Source organism: Paramacrobiotus metropolitanus, unplaced genomic scaffold, assembly GCF_019649055.1.
Source record: "Paramacrobiotus metropolitanus isolate TYO unplaced genomic scaffold, Prichtersi_v1.0 Parri_scaffold0000064, whole genome shotgun sequence".
Taxonomy (NCBI): Eukaryota; Metazoa; Tardigrada; class Eutardigrada; order Parachela; family Macrobiotidae; genus Paramacrobiotus; species Paramacrobiotus metropolitanus.
The window spans coordinates 809535-829858 of record NW_026570284.1 but is presented as its reverse complement, the minus strand read 5'-3'; the positions used below and the strand labels follow the sequence as shown (position 1 = coordinate 829858).

Here is a 20324-nt window from a genome sequence, read left to right as displayed (position 1 = left end):
GACGCAGTACAAGAATCGCTACGGATCGAAGTCGAAGTAGCTCATCTAGTCGTGACAGAAAATTGCTTCGTGAGCATTTTCCAAACTTTTTTGAAATCTGCTGCTGTGATCGGGCCACAAAAATGACTCACCAGACTGCCAGATAGAGACCTGTTTTCTCTGGGCCAAGGTCGTTTTTTAGCTTTCTATTATTATTTGTCCCTCTCTGACCGTCTGTGAATTTTTTCATTACGAGAATCCTCGCAAACGTCGCCCCTATATCCTTCGGGATCTTCGCTGAAGATGCCCAGAAAGGAGAAACCGTGTATTGGTAAAACCTTCGCTGTCGGATCCATCCATGTTGTCGTGGAGGATGTCATCGCGGAAGGTGAGATTTGTCGGATGTTTTTGGTTTCTGTGCTCATTTTCTCGTTTGGCCAATGCCTGATCAGTGAGCGGAGTGTCGGGATGAACACAATATCCAAAAAGATCAGCGCAGTGTTGCGACGTGTGGTGATTATTTACGTGAATTGTAGGCGGATTTGCCCTGGTTTTCCTTACGAAAGACAACAACGGAAGACGCTTCGCTCTGAAACGCATGTATGTTAACACGGATAAAGATCTTGCCATGTGCCAGCAAGAAATTCATATTCTGGTACGTGGGCTTACCTTTGAAATAATACCTTAAACGGTTAAACCTGTTACCTGTGACCAAGTCATGTTTCTCAGATTACAAATAACAAGAGTTATTTTTGCAATCGAGTCTTTTTGGTATGCCTTACTGATTCTAGTTGTTCGTAAAATGTTTGCAGATTTTAATCCACAATTTTACCAATTTTGTGACACACATTTTTAATTTTCGTTTGCTTTTAGGAGTTCCTGGCAAAAGAGCAAGATTCTCATGCCGTGCGTTATTGGGCATCAGCTGTGAATGTTATTGATGAAGAAGTGAAGGAAGTGCTGATTTTATTGGATTATTATAAAGGTACGAGAATGGTGCAGACAATTTTGGTGTGTTAATTTCTCCAAAGATATTCTCCTTGCCACAAATTTTTTAAGCGCTGTTTATGATAATTTTACACAATGGTTAGTTTCGGATATTCAGCATGGTTTAAAGTTCCTGATGCTATCGGTGCAGTACTTGGTTTCTGCATTGCCGTTAACCGAGCGTAGTGTGATGGCAATTACACAGGCCTGTTCCAACGTAGAAATTCCCCTTTCGTTGTCGTACGTTAACGGTCAGCTTAGCGGAAATGCAATTACTTTTCTTTCCTTAAGGAAATATATGCTCTTTTTGTATTTTTGGAAGTTTTTTAAGGATGTTTTATGACCAACTAAATTTACTATTGTTTATTGTTGCTCTTTGGTGCTGTTGCTGTAGCGTAGTGGCAAGGTGTTTGAAATTCAAGTATGTAGTGCAGCGTCTTGCGTATTGGCAGAAAACAGTGTGCGTTTTGAACGTAATTTTTCAGTTGTTTTTGCGCTGTTAAATTAAAAACGCTAATTCAGTACACACAAATGTGCAGCTATTTTACTGTGCAAAGTGTACATCAGTAAAGTCTGTATTCTTTATTTGTAGGTGAAACATTTGTGTATCGTTTAAGCTGCGTATTCCGATCGCAGTGAGAAATCAAAACGTTTCTGTTTATCTGCTTGAGTGTTTAAAATTGAACCAATACAATAATAGCGTTCGGCTACAGTGCTACACTGACGCCGGGCATCTTGGTTAGCAGCATTTCTCTGGCCCGAATAATCAAAAGAGTGTAATGTGATCCGCTGGATTTTCTGCTGATTTCAGCTAGTGTCCTGCAGCTGATGAATGAGCGCTTCCAAACCAAACGCCAGCTAACCGAGGAGGAAGTGCTCAACATATTCTGTGACGTGTGCCATGCAGTGGGTAAACTGCATAATCAGCGTCCTCCGTGGATCCATCGGGATTTGAAAGTGAGCACAAAAAGCCAAGCAGCCGGCAATGCAAACAATATAAGATGATCGGTCGCTTACAACTACTTGTATAAATAACCGTTCTAGGTGGAGAACATCCTCATTGACAAGGATGGGCGCTGTGTTCTATGTGATTTCGGTAGTGCCACCAACCGGGTTTTTGATCCTACCAAGCATCCGGTGACGGAAATTGAAGAGGATTTGAAAAAGTATACAATACGTCTTATTATTTTGTAATTATTTGTAGTGATTTTGTAATTGATAACTGCAATTTATTTTCTCGAATTTGACTGTGTGAAGAGTCAGCAGAAGAGCCAACCATTAATTAATTGCAAACCATTAATTTCAACTTATTTTGAAATGATTGAAATTAAAAGTGAATTTATCTTTATTTAGTTGATTTCAGTTATTTGTTATTGATAACTGCAGTTTTTTTAGAACTTCACTTTGTAAGAGACAGTTAGATTAATATTAGGTTTACCTTGTTTCGGAATGAATTTCAGGGTTTCTTTTAATTATTCAGTGTAGTGTATGTTTGTTGGATAGGTATACCACTATTGCCTACCGTTCGCCGGAAATGGTGAACTTATACGGAACCAAGAAGCCCGTGACGATCAAAGCGGACATATGGGTACGAAGAAAGACTTCGATTACGATCGGCATTAGAGCGGAAACGCATTGTGCTTACTATTTCTTAGGCCCTTGGTGTGATGCTCTACAAAATGTGTTATTTCACCCTGCCTTTTGGCGAAAGTTCCCTGGCCATACAAAACTGCAACCTACACTTTCCGAGTAGTCCTTCGTATTCCAAGCAACTACAAGGATTAATACGTAAGTTTATTTCAGAATTTCGTAGTGTTTATATCAGTTTTGGATATTCAGTTATGGAGGAACAGTTTTATCGTATTTGGGTCGTGTTTTTCCCAGAGATTATGTTTCCGGTTTTGTTGTTGGCACTTGTTGTCCGGCAGCATGCGCGCGGCGCATTTGTCATCTGGTTTAGGCATAATTATCTCGTTTAGTAAATCAAGCCAAGCGATTGTGATCGTTAATTACAATGTGGATCTAGGGTACTGCCTGCGAGTTGATCCTGAAGATCGGCCGGATATCTTTCAAGTGGCTTATCTGGCCTGCTGGCTAGCCAAGCGTGAATGCGGTGTACTCAACCGAAATGTACGTGAGTCATGATCATTTGTATTTACATTGAAGTGGAAGCATGCGTTAGACGGTCGACTTTGGAGTCCTCTCTCTGTCTCGCAGAAAACCCCGGTGCCTAACCCCGACATCCTGCTGACTCAGCCGGAAACCGTACCGGCTCCCGCGCCGAATGACACATCACCGCCGCGTGTGGCCCGCCCACCGCCGGTGTCGACCTTTGAGTTCAGCAGTACAACGTCCATTGCGCCACGCGAACGGCCCAAACCGTCGGCGCAGTCCGCCGGTGCCCTGGTGCTGCCGCGGCCCCCGTCGAAATTCGGCGGCGCGCCCTTGACGCCCGTCAGTGCGCCACCGCCGCCGTTAGCCGCCGTCGTTGTCCCGCCCGTGGAACCGGTGCCAGTCAAAGAATCTGTGATGGAGAGTAAAAGAAATTTTGATTTGATTGATATTTCCGCGGGTGATACGGTGCAGCAACGGAGTGCGGTTGCGGCGGTGCCCCCTCCGCCCGGTGGAAGCGGGATTCCTAGAGGGCGGGAAGCGTTTGGTGATATGCATCGAAGCCGTCTCGAAGAGGTAAATAATATCACGAAGGTCATCGTAACAGCTTACGGTGTTTGTTTTAATTACAGTTGTTACTCGTTCTGTACATTTAAATGTTAGTATTTCGAAATGAAACAGCGTTATTATTTAATGAATGCTGTACAAATTATGTGGCAGCTTTGTTGAACATGTTGGAGTGCATTGAGTGCAAGTAATTTGTGAGTTTATATACACAATAGGCTAATATGCACAAGTACTTTGGCAAATTTGCATCTTTTTGAAACACTTCTGATTGCACGCTTAGTTTAAAATATTTCGGTTTTTTCATCTTGGATTGAAATGCGCTAATTTTGACCTGCATATGAAAAATGATTAATGATAAATCTTCATGTATTGGTCGTTTAAAAAATTTGAGTATTTTGCCTGATGAAATGTTCCATTTTGTGCTCCAGGTCGGTCAGAAAGTGCAGCGAATGGGCCACAGACGGAACACTTCCGATACCTCCATGATCCCCATTGTTCGCCCGGCCTCTCCTAGTCCCACGCAGAATATTAGCGAAAAGTCCCGGTCAGCTGATACTAGTCCCGTCCGCTCGCCTAACCCCCGAACGGATGTTAATAAACAGTTTTCCGCGTGGAATCCCTTCGAAGATGTCGACCAGCACTGGACCGCGCCCAAACCGCCTAGTCTTACCCAGAGCATCACCTCGCTGGTCCGGAAGGGCTCGGTGAACAGCATGACCAGGTTGGCAGTGGGTAGTCCCGCTGAAAATGGGGAAAAGGATAAAAAGAACGTTAAGACGACGGAAAAGAAAGAGAAGAAGAAGTTTAAATATCAGAAATTCGACAATGACTCCGACGAAGAGGACGGATCGGTCATCAGCGATCAGCCGCACTCGCAGTCGGAAAGTGATACAAGAAAATGTACGTAGATTATCATGAATAATCGTTATACAAAATTTGTTGCTGTAAGAATCTGTAAGATTCTGTTCGTTTTTAAAGATTTTTTAGTGTGATTTTAGCGACATAGCTGAGTTTATCCAAGTGCTTATGTACAATTAGAATCGTAATTGTTTTGTGGTTGCTGATTGGTTTTATAATGGAGTTAATTCAGAAGGATATGGATTCAGAAAGGTTCAGTTTATTTTGTTTTTTGTTAGCACCTTTTGCTCACCGGATTGGAGGATGTGTTTTTGTTGCATTTTAGTGGTAGAATATTTTGCCCATACTTTCTTCGGATCATGCTTCATGGTTATTATTTTTTTAGCGGTGGCATCCGTGCAGAATGACAGCGAGACAGTGAAAGACACGGATTCGATCGGCAGCGCCAGTGATTTAAAGCACGAAGATGACACAACCGATGACGAGCATCTCAGCAGTCGGCACACCACGCAACCGGATGTCGAGATTAAAGTGGAAGAAGAAGAGGAAGACGATCACTATGGCACCGTACAGTATGGCACACTGGAAGAAACTGCCAGTGCCATTCAGAGTCTGGCCTCCCATCTATCACTAGGACATGAAACCAGCACGAAACCCCTTCTGGACGACCATAACAATGGTTTCGATAAATCCGATGACGAAGAGCTGGAGCGCAAAGCCACGCCGGTGGCGGCCGGCACCCAGCGGCGGCTGACCTTCGACGGCGCTGGTCTGTTATCGGTGTTCGATCAGATTCCCTTCCGGCAGCCGAAAAAACCCAAAGACGCCGCACTGATTCCCCCGGTAAAGAAAGAGCCGGTGGAAACGACGCACGTGACGCCAGCGGAAGCAGCGAATCGGCAGCAGCTGTTCCCGGAAACCAATCCCTTTGCGGATTGTTTTGCCGGATCCGGGCGGCGCCGGAGTGAAGATAAGCCCGATAGTGTTACGGATGTCGCGGAAACGTTTACGGAACCGTTTGAGAAAGCCGTTCCCGTGATCGCACCCCCTCCTGTGCCTCCTAAGCCTTCTTTCTTGAAACGTGATGTACAGCCGGCGGTTCCTAGCGGCGTGGTAAGTCAGAATCCATACGCGACGGGATATGCGGTAGATAATGGGGAAGACGTGTTCGGTGCGTCGCCGTTCGATAATTTAACCGATTCGTTGGTGGCCAGCGAGAAGAGTGCCGCGGCCAGCGGGAAAAAGAAAACGAAAAGCCCCGTCTTTCAAGAGTCGCTGATGCATGCCACGAATATTGTGGCGCCCAATGCGCATTCCCCCACGCATGCCACCAAGTTCCGGAAGTTCCAGAAGAAAGAGGGAATTTCTAATATCAGTTTTGAAGATGCTTAGTACGTAACTGTGACCGAGTGTGACCATTTTGAAGGTTTGGTTTTTACACATTTTTTGATTTTATTTCTACCAGTTCCATTTTTTAGATTATTTAAGTTTTTGCGATTACTAATTCAATATTTGCTTGATTTCTGTGCTATCTTTAGCAGCCGTGCATTTTGGTTTCCTGGACATCTGCTGCATGTACTGTAATTTTTGGGAGTTGTGTGATATATTTGTACATTCCTAAAAATCCGACAACCGGTTTGATCGACATGTTAACCAGTACTAGAAAATAAGTCTGGCAATATTGGAAAAATTTGTAAGGGTATTTTACGAGACAATGCGACTGCAGGTCCACTCTGCATTACTTCGAAGTGATCGAACAGAAAATTTCGCCACTACTTACAAAAGTCACAAACCAGTCATCTCGGGTCATTAAAAAAATCAACCAATATTATTTCTGACGAAAATGTAAGCAAAAACAATAAAAACAAGATCTACTAGAATATCTCGGGAACTGAGAGATCACACACGCCTGTCAAAAGGCAGATTCCATTATTTCTTGCGACGTTTAACCGCACGGCCTCCAACGTTTGGCAAAGGTGAGTTTTTCACAGGCCGTTTTTTAGGAGCTTGAGATTCAACTGGAATATTTCTGACGTTGGATGCGGTTTCTGGAACACTCTCCGCTGGAATGCATCCAGCTTTTTTTTGACAAAGTCCATTAGATCTTTCACATCCGCCGGAGTTAACGTAAAAATCTCTTTCAAACTCCTCTCCAAATTTGCAAACTGTACTTTGAACGGTTCCTCAACACGAGGAATAACCGATGCGACCGGTCCAACCTTTTTAACGTTTTTCTCATCCACTTTGAGCGACTTGCAGATTCCACCCAAATCAAAAGGCATAATACCAGCATCCCGGAACCCCGAAATTAATTTGTTTTCCAAATTAAGCAACTCCACGAGATGAAGGGCGAAGCTCTGCTTGTCGGCCTAAAATTCAAAACAAAGCCCGTTAGTAATAAATATTAATTTTTTTTAGAAAAATGGTTGCAGGACAAAAAGCAAACGGTGAAAGTATCTATCTTTCGGAACGAAACACCTTGAAACTTTTACAACTTACTGCCGCTGATAACTGCATGGATGCGGAATGCAGATAGTGTCGGCAGCGTTCTTTAACCGCTCCAAAAGCGCCGATATCGAGGGGACGACGGTAGCGAGGTCGAGCGGGTGGCAGACACACCACCTTCATATCCTTATCACTAGCAGCGCACTCCATTAGTAATTCGAGATTGTCCAGGTGAGAAAACTGATATCCGTCGACAAAAATAATATTCTAAATGCACAAAAAGAAACGAAAAAAATTCCCCTGATATAACTAACAGTCTCTGTTTATTTTCAAAATAACCTATGGGCTATGGGTAAAATAAATTTACCTGAAGTAACAAAATAAACCAGCGATCAAAGTCTCAGTGCGAAAAACAATTTTTTTAAAACATTAGAAAGGAATACTTTACCTTTTGCGCTTCCATGTTCGGAAAGATTTCTTTTCTGACATAATCCGCAAATATTTTTGGATCCAGCTCTCCGGAAGTATTGTACGCGACACAGTAATTATCTCCAGCTTCAGCAATATGAGAATCAAGGTGTTCCACACCGGCAAAGAGTGCCAGTGGCCGCAGAATTAATCCATCCGCTCGGCCACAGAACAGCGTCGTCACCACTTCGCTGGCCGAGCCATCATGATCGGGGATAACCACTTGTATTTCTTGCGAAGTTCGCTTTAATTTCGTTTTTTCCAGTAAAATGAACCGGCTTTCGTCTACCGTGAAGAGTCCCCGAGGATCCGAGAGATATCCATACGCGTGCAGTTCATTGAGGAGCGTGACCCATTCGGTACACTGCTTTACGCTCCATTTGCCGGCTTTTCGGCCAGATTTGCTATGGGTAATTTTGTGCCATCTTGAAGCAATCTCGGGGTGGCGTCGGAGGAAGCCCTTGTGCCAGGAGCTCGACATGTGCCCATTCTCTGCTGGAATGACTACGGCACAACAACAGCACTTTCAAATTTCTGATAATGCAAAACAAAAATAATAAGATATTAAAATTTAATGTCTTATTTATAATCCTTATTTAATAGGGATTAAAATAAGGAAACCGTTAGTTATAGGCACCCCCTAAAACCCCCGTTTATTATAGGCACCCCTTTTCGCACCCCGTTTATTGTAGGCACCCATTTTTGATTAATATCGTGCATAGTGCAGACTACTAGATGTTAAAGCTCTGGAGCCAACCCTTAAGTTTAAAAAAGTTTTACAAATGCGTGCACTATAGAGAAAACGAAAATAACGGCTCTGGGGCTCGTATGGTACACTTTATAATCCGACGAAACCAATGCCCAGCTCGCATCAGGCTTGCAGCCAGCATTTGCGGCCACGTCCGATGAAAATAATGTAGAACGAGAAATGGAAATGGAAGAAGTGAATCGTGGTGAAGGTCCGTTTGAGGGAATCGTTAATCACCTTTTAAACGAATATACATGTGAAAGTCCCCAGCGCTTTCGTGATTGTGGTGCTGTCTAACACCGGAAGACTGAAGTGCTCCGGTGTCGCCGCATGTCCAACTGCACCTATCCATGCTATACGGTGGCGAACACAAGCGGGTCACTGTAGTATTTCCAATTGTCGAGTTTCTGTTGCCGGGGTCCAATCAGTGCGGCCTGATGGTTTTTTCCTACATTGCTGAAATGATCTGTGTTCGGTGTAGTATCGCCCGCGAACATCGTATTCACAAAAGTCGCGGCTCAATAGTATTACAAGCTGAGAAAATCACAAGGTGATAACGGCTTGGAAGGAAGCCAATAAATGAGCTGACCAACGAGAAAGATGACCTTATGGTCACCAAAAAGGGGCAATACAAATTCGCTCTAGGCCAGCTGATTTGCCGAATCATCCTATTATCGACTGGAAAGCCTGATGTACATACTTAACTCGTGCTAGAGAAGTTACGTATTGCAAAAAATTACTGGAAAAAATTAATTTATTATCTGAATAAAGCTGCATTATTACCTAACAACACTGAATCTACTATATATCGTTGTAGCTAAAAAGGGTGCCTACAATAAACGGGGTGCGAAAAGGGGTGCCTATAATATACGGGGGTTTTAGGGGGTGCCTATAAGGGTACCCTTCTTTTTAAAGAAACTGGTGGCAACTGTTTTAATGCTATCAGCCTTGAGGGACTACTAAAAAAAATAAAGATATCGCAGAGAATCGTAAATTACAATGGACCGTCTCCGGTTTCGAAACAGCAAGGAGAGTAATCATTAATGATTATCGTTAATTATTACCAAAATTAAAATACCTTTGTATTTTAACCCCGCCAGCTCCAAAGCTTTCTCGCGGATTTGAAAATCCAGGGGAACCCCGACTCTATCCAGACTCATAAGCATATCAGCAAAATGGCTTTCGTCAGAACGCGAGAATTTTCTGGATTGGTCTCCCTGAACTGTAGAGTGCTCTCCTCTCAGCTTGTGGCGCAATGTAGATTTGTGAACCCCAAACTGTCGTGCTGCCGTTGAAACTGGCATCCCACGTAAACAAGCGAGCAGAGCTGCCTGCATCTTCGCCCTTTTTGCCAATCTCTTCCTCTGTTTTTCCGATTCAACAGCTGGGAATTTCCGGGGATGGTCGTCATTATTCGACGACGATTTGGGTGAACTGCAGTCATTATTGTCATCACGATATTCGCCCGATCCAACGGATGAATCATCAGAAGAGCTCTCAGTATCCGTACTCGTATCTTGAGGCATGACGCGAATGAAGGAAAATAACACAGTAACTCATAAACGAAAAGAAAAACACGGAAAAGTGTTTTACGATTTGACAAACGAAAAAACTTCAAAAGACGACAAAATGTGTTGATTTCGCTCTGAAATCAGTATGTTATTCCTTGCAGATTTCACAAAACTGGGTGCGTGGTGCTCGCAGCATGGCAAGTTCGTGACGATGCGTGCAACCGCTCACGGGTGCGCTTGTGGTATTCCGACTGCCAATTGTTAATGTGCCGGTGCATGCAGTCTGTGCTAACAAGTACTTACTGTGTGAGCCGTTCTCAACTTCTCGTACACACGTGTTTCCCAAATGCTATCCCGTTGCCGGTTCTGGCACTCCTGATCAATAATGGGTTGAGTTCCATACAGGATATTATTGCCTATCCTGTTAACCCATACCAATGGAAAATAAGCCGCCGAGCTGCGCCTCTGTGGATGCAGGCGCATACTGTACCACTTGTTTGCTGGCTGTACGTCGATAAACGCTTTTCAGTGTGCTCGCTTTGGTAAATATCGCTCATACTTTTGTCATATGAGATCCATGCCACAACTTTCCCCCCCACTTTATGCAATTCTTGGAGGATCTTGGCGTAAAGATGTTGGAGCCAGCCAGTTGATGGTGTGTTTTATTCCGACATTCTAATGCACTGCACCGGTGAACGTCTGATACGCTACAGATTTCGCCTGTACATTTTCCATGCGGACACTCTGTGTGGTAGTCTTCACTTGGTAATTATTGGAGCAGGAAGCGCTGCCGCAACACCACATCCCCGTGAAATCCCTGTGCCGAACTGCATGCGAAAATTAGAAATAATTGTGTCGTAGGCATTACTGTTAATTGCGCATAAGGAGTCCCGTATTGCGGTGGATCAACGCGGGATTACTACAAGTCACGGTTGGTGTGGGTACATTATTGCGTCGTTCTCACCCATATATTGGCCTGCGACGGTTGGCAGCTGCGAAAAGGTAACAGCCCGAGTGCGATCTGGTTGAAATTTTAACAGCCGTACAATCAATCATTTTCCAATAAAAGTTGTAACATATTTTGAAGGTGTATTGGTATGGGATTTAATAAGTAACAGGTTGCGATATCGCTGACAGCACCATTCGAATTTATTTAACGAGGTACTCCCAAAACCTTCTGTGATGTTGTATAAAGTTATGTACCCTCTCGAAGATATGAAATAAAACACCAATGCTTTTTTTTAAATTCTCTTTAGTGACGAACATGACTTTTCGATATACCCCGCAAATTTTAGCAATGCATTATAGTGATTATACAGGAAACAACATTTTCATGCATAAATATAATATATGACGTTTTTGCTAAATGTTTCTTTATAAAGAAATGTTATTACATATGCATGCGATATAATTTTAAGTTTTTTCAAATTTTTCCGCCCAATAGCTTATCTTGCTTTTAGACAAACAATTAGCTACACGATAATCGCATTTCTACGAACATTTTTTTCTTAGTTATTCGTTAGAATAATGTTCGACATAATGAAATTGATTGTATTGGAAGCTTTCTGAATGAGAATGAAATGAATACGTAGGAATTTAAATTGTATTAGCTTCGATCCTTTACTGTCTCCGTCAGATTATTCTGTGAATTTACGAAATTCATTTCAATTTATTGCTGTACCAATTTACGATGCTTTAATGCTATTATACCGTACCTTCGTCAACCTAAAGTTTTCTGCAAATACGCTCTACTAATTTTTGCAAGCCTTATGCCAAACCTAGCCTGACAGGATATACGGTGGAAGACATACAGATATTTATACCTGTAATATCAAATATCAGCATAATACACACGCTACATATTTGATTAGCTGCAAAGTGGAGCACATTCCCGGTTTTTCGACGTTTTATGCGCCACAAAAACCTAGCCGTTCGGTGTGTGTATACAGTGCGACGTGTATATAGGTATGTCAATGGCAGTGACGCAATGTTGTTGTTGAAAACCATTTGCTAATTGAAAAACAGGAAAGCGGATAGGCATGTAGCACATAAGATTTCGCATTTCCGGCTATAAGGGACGATCAAGTTGGAGCATCGTTGTGCAGTGCGCCGGCAGACTGTGTGTGTCTCGCATGCCAGCACAATACACTGATCGATTGCTAGACGAGTATTCATGATCTGTTTCGTGTGTGGCTGCTGCTGGTCTGACTGCTGCCATACCCTCCGCTAATTGACTACCAAAAGAAGAACGCAACAAACCCATCGAAACTTATTACCATTGCAAAGAGTTTCCTGGATATTTTTTTGCTCCCACATCTTCGTTGCACAAGGGGAAAAAAGTGTAAGCCGGGGTTTTCTTTACCCTTGAAAGCCCGCGATTGTCCCATACATATTCGATAATGTTGTTATCCCGTCAATGATCAGTCTCCCTACACTGTACGATAATAAACACTGATTGGGACTCAATCGATAAAGAAGGGGAAATTTATGCCAGCTTAACAGGCGTTTAACTTTTATAAAGAAAATATTTATTTAAGCATGTGCTGTGAATGCTGCAAAGAAAACCGGTAGGCCGGTATCAAGTTGTACAATGCCGGTATAAAGTTGTAGAATAAACGTTAATTGAATTCGTAAAGGAAAAGAAAAAATTTAGCGGCACATTTGTTACTGCATAATTAAGTCAGCCGGTGCTGAAGAGGCGTTCGTTAGCCGTTGTACATATACAACGAGCGCGCGTCCATAACTGTCAATAAACCGCTCTAATTCCGCCTTAGGACCAGATGTTCCCACTTATCCTTAAACTTATAAATCTCCATAAATGAGACGTTTTTCCTCTTCCTTCCAATCTGATCCGCAAGCGAATGCGCGCGCGGTAGTTAATAATGGTTTTATTGACAATACGGAAGCCGGTCCACATGACACGCCGGACATGACCTTTACATAATATAATCTTCCACAACTGCCCGAGCATATGTCTGACTGTCCGGCGTCTAAGCTGCGCCGATATAAACGGCTACGATCGAGGGCTGTATTTCATTAGAACTTAACAGGTCGTTAAGCTGACGATGGATGGGATGGAGAATATCTCTTCCAGCTCCGCGAGCGCATACGCTCGTGTGCGCTTGATAGATATATGGGAGAACATTAATATTGCAACAGCCACCATTAGTGTCCGCCACTAACCAGACGGGTCGTGTTTTGCGGGCAAAGCGGACGGCAGACGAAGATTACAAAACCGGGAGAAACTTGAACTTGAAGGCCGTCTAAACGCTACCTTAATTAGTTGGGGGAAGGAGAGCAGTTGGTGTTATTGTGATACTGTATAAGGACGGAAGATGGCCATCGATTTGTACCGTGGCCGCACTAGAGCGCCGCTAGTGCATTAAACCACACCCAAGTGATTTATTTTCGTGTAAATTGTACAATGTTTGTGGAGCGCATCGAATGTCATTGTCGGTGCGCCGTCCCAGACAATTCGCCGCTAAATGCACTTTTTCGGAACGATATACAGATACATACTTCTACGGTTGGATGCCGGCGCAGGATGTTGATTATATACAGACGAAAAGCGATATGTGGTAATTTATTTTTTACGCTTCGCTGATGGTATGAATAATGTATTGCGTTTGCATTTGATCAACTATACATGCACATCAATAAATTATTTGTATTGCGTACGTTCTCCATGAAACGATTTACAGGTTTTACATAGTATTATGAATTCGTAATCTGCTAAATGATACTTTTCCGCGGAAAAATCATTTTCGAATTTTGCAAAATGGAAGTTTTAATCAACATTAGATTACATTTTCTCGTAAATTCTGAAGTAGATTTACTATTTAATGTATCAGAAAATATTTTAATTATTTAATAATTAGCGGTGTCAGATTTTCGTCTTCAGGGAAAAGATAGGCAAATCTTTATTCTAATTCTCGTTCACACCGGAAAAATGTTGCATAAATTTATAAGTAAAACATAATCATTTCGACGAAGTAGAAGCGGTGGCGCCGGGGCTTTCAGTGGACTGGATAATGCGCTGTTCCCGCGTGTCATGTTGCGGCAGCTGGTAATAAAATCGAATTATCCCCGGCATGAATAATGTGAGGCGATAGGGGAATTTTTTGACCAAATGTGTCGGGCGCTTTTGTCCTGGCATTTACGGGCGACGTTTTTCAATTGGGCGAGACATGTGCTTTTTGCTGAAAAACCTTGTCGATTTTGATTAATATGGTTAGTTGAGCTCTTTCAATTTGCAATACCATGCGTGTTAGACATAATTCAATCTCTTTCCTTCTCACACTGCATATATCGACACTGCGACCCGACGTGAAAAGGAAATGAGGCACAGCACTGAACAGTATGTGGCAGTTCTTTGTCATAATTATTTTCCAAAAGATATCGTTATGCTTTTTACGTTGGTATCGGCATCCACCGCATGCGATCCACACCGGAAGTTGTAATGTTTTTCTGTTCCTTTTCATTACAGCCGCTAGAAAGGAAATCTGTTGTTATAGGACATATGTATACAGCAGTGAACAAAACCGTAAGTTGATGTACAATGTATAATAATTTAATCAATGTTGTGATGAAATATGCAGAGAGCTGGATTTGATGGAATATTTAATAACGGTAACCACTTGCTGCGCATGCAAAGCAGACGACGCGATGTTTCATTCAGTTATTAATGATGGAAATTAATTGTGTATCGTGCGTGGGCTTATAAGCCCGTAATTGTCCCGAGCGGGGCAAGGTTCTCGCGCCTTTGCCAATCTTGAGAACCTTGCCTCTATCTTGTCTGGGGATGGCGCGGCATGCATGATCCCGACGCGTTTCCGCTTCACGCAAATGTTGTTAAATACAATCTGCAGTGCAAATAGATTACTTTACAAAAGCAATTTGTGGCTAAACGTGACGCATCGGTGGCAGCGCCGGCACTGACAAATTGTATACTGCCCCGGTATTGCCAAAGGAAATTGCATCCCATGTTGGCCGAAGCGTTAATATTCAAACCAAATAGTGCAGAAATACATTTTATCCCAACATGTTGCGAGCATTGAATTGAAGTATAGCGGAATCGAGAGTTATACTCGTATACGAAGCTAGAGCGCGGCGTTTGTGTTTACTATAGGAAATTTTGACCTTGCCGGAATTTTATCTTTCTCCCCCGAAAGTTTTACTGTTTATCACGTTCAAGCCTTTTTCATTTAAAAGGCTGAAGTCGCTGACAATTTATTAAATCACAGAGAAATCAAGGATGACAAGGATAAAGTACCAGCGATGATAATACAGTGCATGCGATGACAAGTATTTAGTTCATCATTACAACGAAGATTGATGAATGTCTTTATTCAACCAGCGTTATTATCAGGAGTGAACGCCTGCAGCGTGCTGAGATCACATTTTATTAAAGCGATTAAAAAGAGCTGTAAAAACGGTTCTGATATCGCTGAACACTGTAATTATTTTGGATTAAATATTGAAATAATAGTGACGCAACTGATTTCCTTACAGCTACTGTAGTTGACTACATGTTCATTCTAGTAATTTGGTTATCGTTTACATTATGCTCTGCTTTTTTTGCACTGTTACGATGCCTAATTCTGCTTTCGACAACTGATTCTTTCATATTTTGGTACGTAATAATGTTTGCAGCATATAACATTAACACTGGTGGTATGTAATTTACGACGTGATATTTTTCTTTATTCTGCTTCGTGACCTTTCTGTTCTCATATATATTCATACGTATATAAAATTGTAGGACGCTTTAATATGGGAAAGTAAGGACAATTGCAGTACGTTCTCTGCAGTGGCAGTCTTAAGGAGAATTTATACCGTGTTAACAGATTTACCCCTGGATTTCTAGGTGGGCGTTTAAAAGGTTTTAACTAAGGAAATCACATCGATCACAAAGGTTGAGAGCAATATCGGCGTAATTGGAAGGAAATGGAGGATCCGTTTACACAGAACCGGCTGACGGTTCACCGGCTGTCCACTGCCAGCCCGAGTGGCTCCAATTCACCTCGAGAGCGGAAGAACAGTGCCACACCGATACCAACCAACGAGGATGTCAATTTCTCGCCAGAATTCGCTGTTAGCAGTCTGACCTATCGCGATTTCTTTCCGCGCATGCTGGAGGAAGGCAGCTCGTTTAGTAGTCCGACGTATGAGGAATTCGGGATACTGGTGGCACGCGCCAATGAATGGCTGTCGTCACATAGGGAATTCGAGATTCTTAATGTGGAATGCGTTGAGATTTTGGCGTTGCATAATACAAAAACCGTGGATCCAAATAAAGGTAGAATACACAGAGTAAAACGTGACAGTTGGAAAATAAATCGCTTAGAGTTGTACAGTTGTACAATTTTAGATTATATCTCACACATAGGAGTATGAAATGTGTTATATATTATATGTCGTTTTATGTAAAAAGATTTTTCAAGCATGTGCGCTTGACTTTGAATTTGTAAATAACGGTTGATTAAAATATCATTGTTTCATCAGCAAAGGGGCAGCAAAGTGACACAGGAGGAAATTGACCATAATATTTTATCTAAACTGCAGTCAAAATTTATTTCAATACGGATTTTGTACTTCGAATTTTAAAATAACGCAGAACTAAAATGTTATTCTACACTTAATTGGCAAAAGCGGCAGCGAAACACTTTGCCGGCAACAACATCCACACTTCTCGGCTGTGATTAAAAAATATTTAGATACGCACTTTTTACTATGAATTTTCAAATAGCGCTGAATTAAAATATTATTTTGTTCTCAAGAAAGCGACAGCGAAATACATTGCCGGCAATAACACATATCTCCGTTGTAATTAAAATTTATTTATATGACATGACCTTTGCTAGCCAACGCCTTAATTGAAAGGGTAGTTTCCGGTTCTTAGAACGCATGCTCCATTACACTATCAAACCCTGTGACTTTGTCACCGCACTTTGTTATTAAAATGCCAGAAACTGACCGTTTATTGCTTTTTGCACAGCTTCCTACTTTGAAACCATGAAAGATTGGACGGAATTCGTGCGTGGCCTTAGAATGTGGTTAATACCGGCGCTGAGTCGTAATCGTCAGACGAAACCCGGCTACCTGCGCTACTTTGATGTGGTCCCGGAATGCACTCATGCCGGTATTGTCAGTATTGAATACACCCGGCTGGGTGTACTGGTGGAGGCACTCAATGATAAACTCCGCAACAGTCCCATCAATGGCGATGTCCTGGCTGTGCAAACACTCACACTAAGATTCCATTCAAATGGTGCGTACCAGATTATGATTCTATGCCGCTCCTTTATAAACGGAAAGCGCTGTGGTTTTTCCCTTTTTTATGTGGCAATATCGCTTGAGACCGGCATTGTAGGATAGTGTTTCTTTGCAGAAGCCGTCGATTCCAACCGCACTTGCTTCTCCCTTCATGGCCAAAAGCAGAAAATTCGCCTGTATTTTCTACGAGTGTTTTATTTGGATTTTGGAGAAGAGATTCCCGGGATGAAGGTGGAATGTATGGAGGAAGTTGGTGGGTCAACAAATTAGCGGCACACTGCAGACGGAAACACTTAATCGCTTCACTTACCGACGCAAGACAGTTTCTGTCAACACAATTCTCGATGTTGTATCTACGCTTTGCCTAGCTTATAAACGACAGAATAAGCCGTAATAATAAATTTGTATTAGAACGGTCGATAACAAAATGCGCCGGATATCGAACTTTTTCTAACGACAAACCGGAAATTTTCGTTTTTCGTGATTTCCCCGTTAATAGAAAATATGTAAATGCTTTTATAGAGGTGCAGCATTGTCCAAAAACTGTAAAATTTTTGGAGAAAGTCTTTATATGAACAAGACTTTGCAGCATTAATATGCTTCCCTTTATCAAGTCTCTTAAGTGACACTTTATGATAATGTAATTATGGCAGCCTCGATTCTGCATGTACCTTACCTTGTAAGTTTTGTTCATGCTGCGAGGAACCCTTTTTAAATTCTCGAGTTCAGATATATGTTGCAATTAGCGCTGACAGAAATTAAACTGATAACCGATTTCACTAGCTGATATCTCAACGAAATAATTTCAGTAATTCCGTGTTTTTGCAGGCATTGCCGACTTTGTTCCACAAATAATGCGGCAGCAAGTAACATCCCGGCAGCACATTGAGCCGCTGTCATCAGTTGTGACCCGAGCCGGTGATTGGTTCATAAGGTTAGTACACTTTGCTAGTACATATTTGTTTCGGTACGAAATTATACTGATGGCCTTTGAAAAATCGTTACAAATATAGGTAGCACGCAATGAAGGACATAATCATTTCGTTAAGAAATTATCACGGCCGATGACCTTTTAAAAAATATCGTTACAGATGTACACGTTCGTTGAAGTGGGGTTGTTCTATTTCGTTAAGGAACTATCCTGATGGCCTTTCGAAATTGTCATTACAGATACCAAGAGGACGACCATCCAGGCCTGCGTATCGTGAACATCCAGACAGTGGTCCTGCACGTTAAGGACAACAAAAACATAGACACACAAACCACCTTCTACATGTCATCGGGCGATGGGGAGCGTTTCCTGTATGAACTGCGCTTCATCCGTCTGATCTACGCCCGCCAGACCCACCTAGTCCCCGCAGAGATGCCGACCTTCCCGCGGGTGTTCCTCAAAATGTTCGTCCCCACCCCCCAGGGCACCGGTGACACGACCCACCACGGGAAACGCCAGCCGAAATTCAACAACCTCCAGGATCTGGTCGGCAAAGTCCAGGAATGGATCTCCGCCGATCACCCGCCCATCATCGGCATCGAGACGCACGGCTACAGCTCGTACGTCGGCGACGAGATCATCATCACCGCCGAGAGCCCGTATCTGTACGATCAGGGCCATCAGGATAAATTCTGGATCCAGTCGGTGCGGGTGTACTATGAAGGAGACTATGTGGAATCGTCGCAGGAACTGCCGTCTCCGGGGCGGTTGCGCGATCGCCGCGGAAGCTCCGTGCGTAATAAGCAGCCGCTGGAGGCGCGCAGCTCCACCGGCGTCCCCAGTTGGCCACCCCTGGCAGCCACGAGCACCTCCCAGATGCTCAATCCCGAGGTGCGCACCAACGGCCGCAGCGCCTCGGCCGATCCGTCACCGCGGTCGCCGCGCCGGCGCAGTAGTCAGAGTAATCGCGCCGAGGATGTCAATCGCGACAGGGATCCCAGTGATAATCTCCCCCGGGACAGCTTAGGCCGGGAAACGCCCAAGAGCGATAAAGATTGCAGTGTTATGTAATACTTATGTGTGTCGTATTCTGGCAGCTCCCTGCATCCGTATACATGTCGGATTTCCATAATTGTACATTCACTGTACCTTCGGCTTTGTAGATTCGTGGATAAATTTTCTTTTTGACACATTTCAATCCGTGCCTACCCCCTCGGTCTATTCACCCGTTCTATACTTATTCTTGCATTCTGGTATTACGTCTTTACTCTCCTGTATGGATAGTAATATTCAAGTTGCAGTGGTATAGCTTTGGGTATAGCATTAAATAAAACTATCTAGGCGAAATGCAATCAGCGACTCACAATTCTCTTCCATTGTCCGGCTATCGCGTTACGTGTACGTTCAAGGAGCAGTTGTATCAACGTTTATTCTTTCGCATAACGATGCCTCTCCGTGACCTGAGACAACAATGACAGAAGGACATTTCGTAGAAAATTACAGTTTCAAAAGCGTGGCCAAAATAAAACAGGTTAAATTGATTCTGAACAAGGGCACGCATGGCACTGGCAAACAGGCCAGAACTGCACTACGCACCCGCTCGTCGCTAGTTCCTTTGACGTTGAAACTGGGACACCACTAGTGACAATGGTGGGTAAAAATAAAATAATCATTCCAGCTGCTGTCTATTGGATTCAAAACTCACATAAAGCGTTAACGTTCTCCTCCGAGGAAATTAAGTTGGCTTTAATTCGCTATCTTGAATTAGCGGTTTCTCAGTTGATCTGTGTATATATATGACTGATCGTAACGAGTTCTTAGCGGCTGCTAAATTCTGAGCACGATGGCCGCAACAGTTTTGTACCTGCGCCAAATGTACTCGGGTCGTCGGGACGTGAGCTACGGGAACACCGTGCTGGTGCAGCGGGACAGCGGCCAGTGGTGGCTGGGTTACGTCCAGGATATGGACGGCGACCACTTCTACGTTGATTTCGACGCCAGCACCATAACCGCCCACTGGATTCACTCCCGGCACCTCTGGCCGCACTGTTTCCTGTCCAGTGCTCAGCTACGCTCTGGTTCACACCTGCCGGTTGCATTGCGCGATGTCGAGGATGGCCCGCTAGTGTTACGCATTGGGACGGTCATTACGGTCATATGTGATGTCTTCGTCGCTGTTCGCCTCGATGATCACAGTAATCCAACCCATGCAGCCAGTACCTGCTTCATCCATCGCTCGCAACTTGTCGCACAACTGCCGACCGAAGATCCTAGCTTCTTCGGCCGGCTTGACGGACTCGTGTACCGTAAACATGTTATCGGCTTCGATCAGGCACATTTGCTGCGTGAAGTGGACTTCCTGCCCACGTATTTGTTGTGCACATGCGCTTAATTTTGGGCAGTACTGACCATGTGTGCAATGCCAGTTGTCAGTTTGCACGGC

General features: G+C 43.3%; 3 protein-coding genes across 6 annotated transcripts; 2 read left to right on the top strand and 1 right to left on the bottom strand.

Annotated features, from left to right (window-relative positions):
* Window positions 1-115: 115 nt before the first annotated feature.
* Window positions 116-6138, top strand: LOC129593861 (serine/threonine-protein kinase sel-5-like). The gene is made up of 11 exons (XM_055490345.1): window positions 116-367; window positions 516-634; window positions 853-964; window positions 1778-1923; window positions 2011-2132; window positions 2470-2554; window positions 2622-2754; window positions 2993-3096; window positions 3184-3654; window positions 4074-4545; window positions 4889-6138. The coding sequence occupies exons 1-11, from the start codon at window positions 283-285 to the stop codon at window positions 5893-5895; spliced, it is 2856 nt and encodes a 951-aa protein (XP_055346320.1). The 5' UTR covers window positions 116-282; the 3' UTR covers window positions 5896-6138.
* A 46-nt stretch (window positions 6139-6184) lies between these two features.
* LOC129593862 (uncharacterized) lies at window positions 6185-9817 on the bottom strand. The gene is made up of 4 exons (XM_055490346.1): window positions 9243-9817; window positions 7397-7920; window positions 7003-7215; window positions 6185-6872 (listed from the first exon to the last, which is right to left on the bottom strand). Exons 1-4 carry the CDS (start codon window positions 9688-9690, stop codon window positions 6489-6491), a joined length of 1569 nt encoding a protein of 522 aa, XP_055346321.1. The 5' UTR covers window positions 9691-9817; the 3' UTR covers window positions 6185-6488.
* Window positions 9818-10125: 308 nt separating this feature from the next.
* LOC129593900 (uncharacterized) lies at window positions 10126-19123 on the top strand. 4 transcript variants are annotated; one of them, XM_055490401.1, is made up of 7 exons: window positions 10126-10440; window positions 10537-10677; window positions 15542-15973; window positions 16673-16945; window positions 17066-17203; window positions 17779-17884; window positions 18121-19123. In XM_055490401.1, exons 3-7 carry the CDS (start codon window positions 15622-15624, stop codon window positions 18950-18952), a joined length of 1701 nt encoding a protein of 566 aa, XP_055346376.1. In that variant the 5' UTR covers window positions 10126-10440; window positions 10537-10677; window positions 15542-15621; the 3' UTR covers window positions 18953-19123. The 4 variants fall into 4 exon arrangements, with proteins under 4 accessions (XP_055346376.1, XP_055346375.1, XP_055346379.1 ...); XM_055490400.1 differs by having other exon boundaries at window positions 10126-10677; XM_055490404.1 differs by lacking the exons at window positions 10126-10440; window positions 10537-10677 and adding an exon at window positions 13971-14032.
* Window positions 19124-20324: the final 1201 nt, after the last annotated feature.

Coding starts and splice junctions, on each gene's coding strand:
- LOC129593900 (XM_055490401.1), top strand. CDS start 15,622: ATGGAGGATCCGTTTACACAGAACCGGCTGACGGTTCACCGGCTGTCC. Junction 15,974..16,672: donor AACCGTGGATCCAAATAAAG/GTAGAATACACA, acceptor CTTTTTGCACAG/CTTCCTACTTTGAAACCATG. Junction 16,946..17,065: donor ACTAAGATTCCATTCAAATG/GTGCGTACCAGA, acceptor GTTTCTTTGCAG/AAGCCGTCGATTCCAACCGC.
- LOC129593861 (XM_055490345.1), top strand. CDS start 283: ATGCCCAGAAAGGAGAAACCGTGTATTGGTAAAACCTTCGCTGTCGGA. Junction 635..852: donor AGCAAGAAATTCATATTCTG/GTACGTGGGCTT, acceptor GTTTGCTTTTAG/GAGTTCCTGGCAAAAGAGCA. Junction 965..1,777: donor TTTATTGGATTATTATAAAG/GTACGAGAATGG, acceptor TGCTGATTTCAG/CTAGTGTCCTGCAGCTGATG.
- LOC129593862 (XM_055490346.1), bottom strand. CDS start 9,690: ATGCCTCAAGATACGAGTACGGATACTGAGAGCTCTTCTGATGATTCA. Junction 7,921..9,242: donor GGCGGGGTTAAAATACAAAG/GTATTTTAATTT, acceptor GTTGTGCCGTAG/TCATTCCAGCAGAGAATGGG. Junction 7,216..7,396: donor CGAACATGGAAGCGCAAAAG/GTAAAGTATTCC, acceptor TTGTGCATTTAG/AATATTATTTTTGTCGACGG.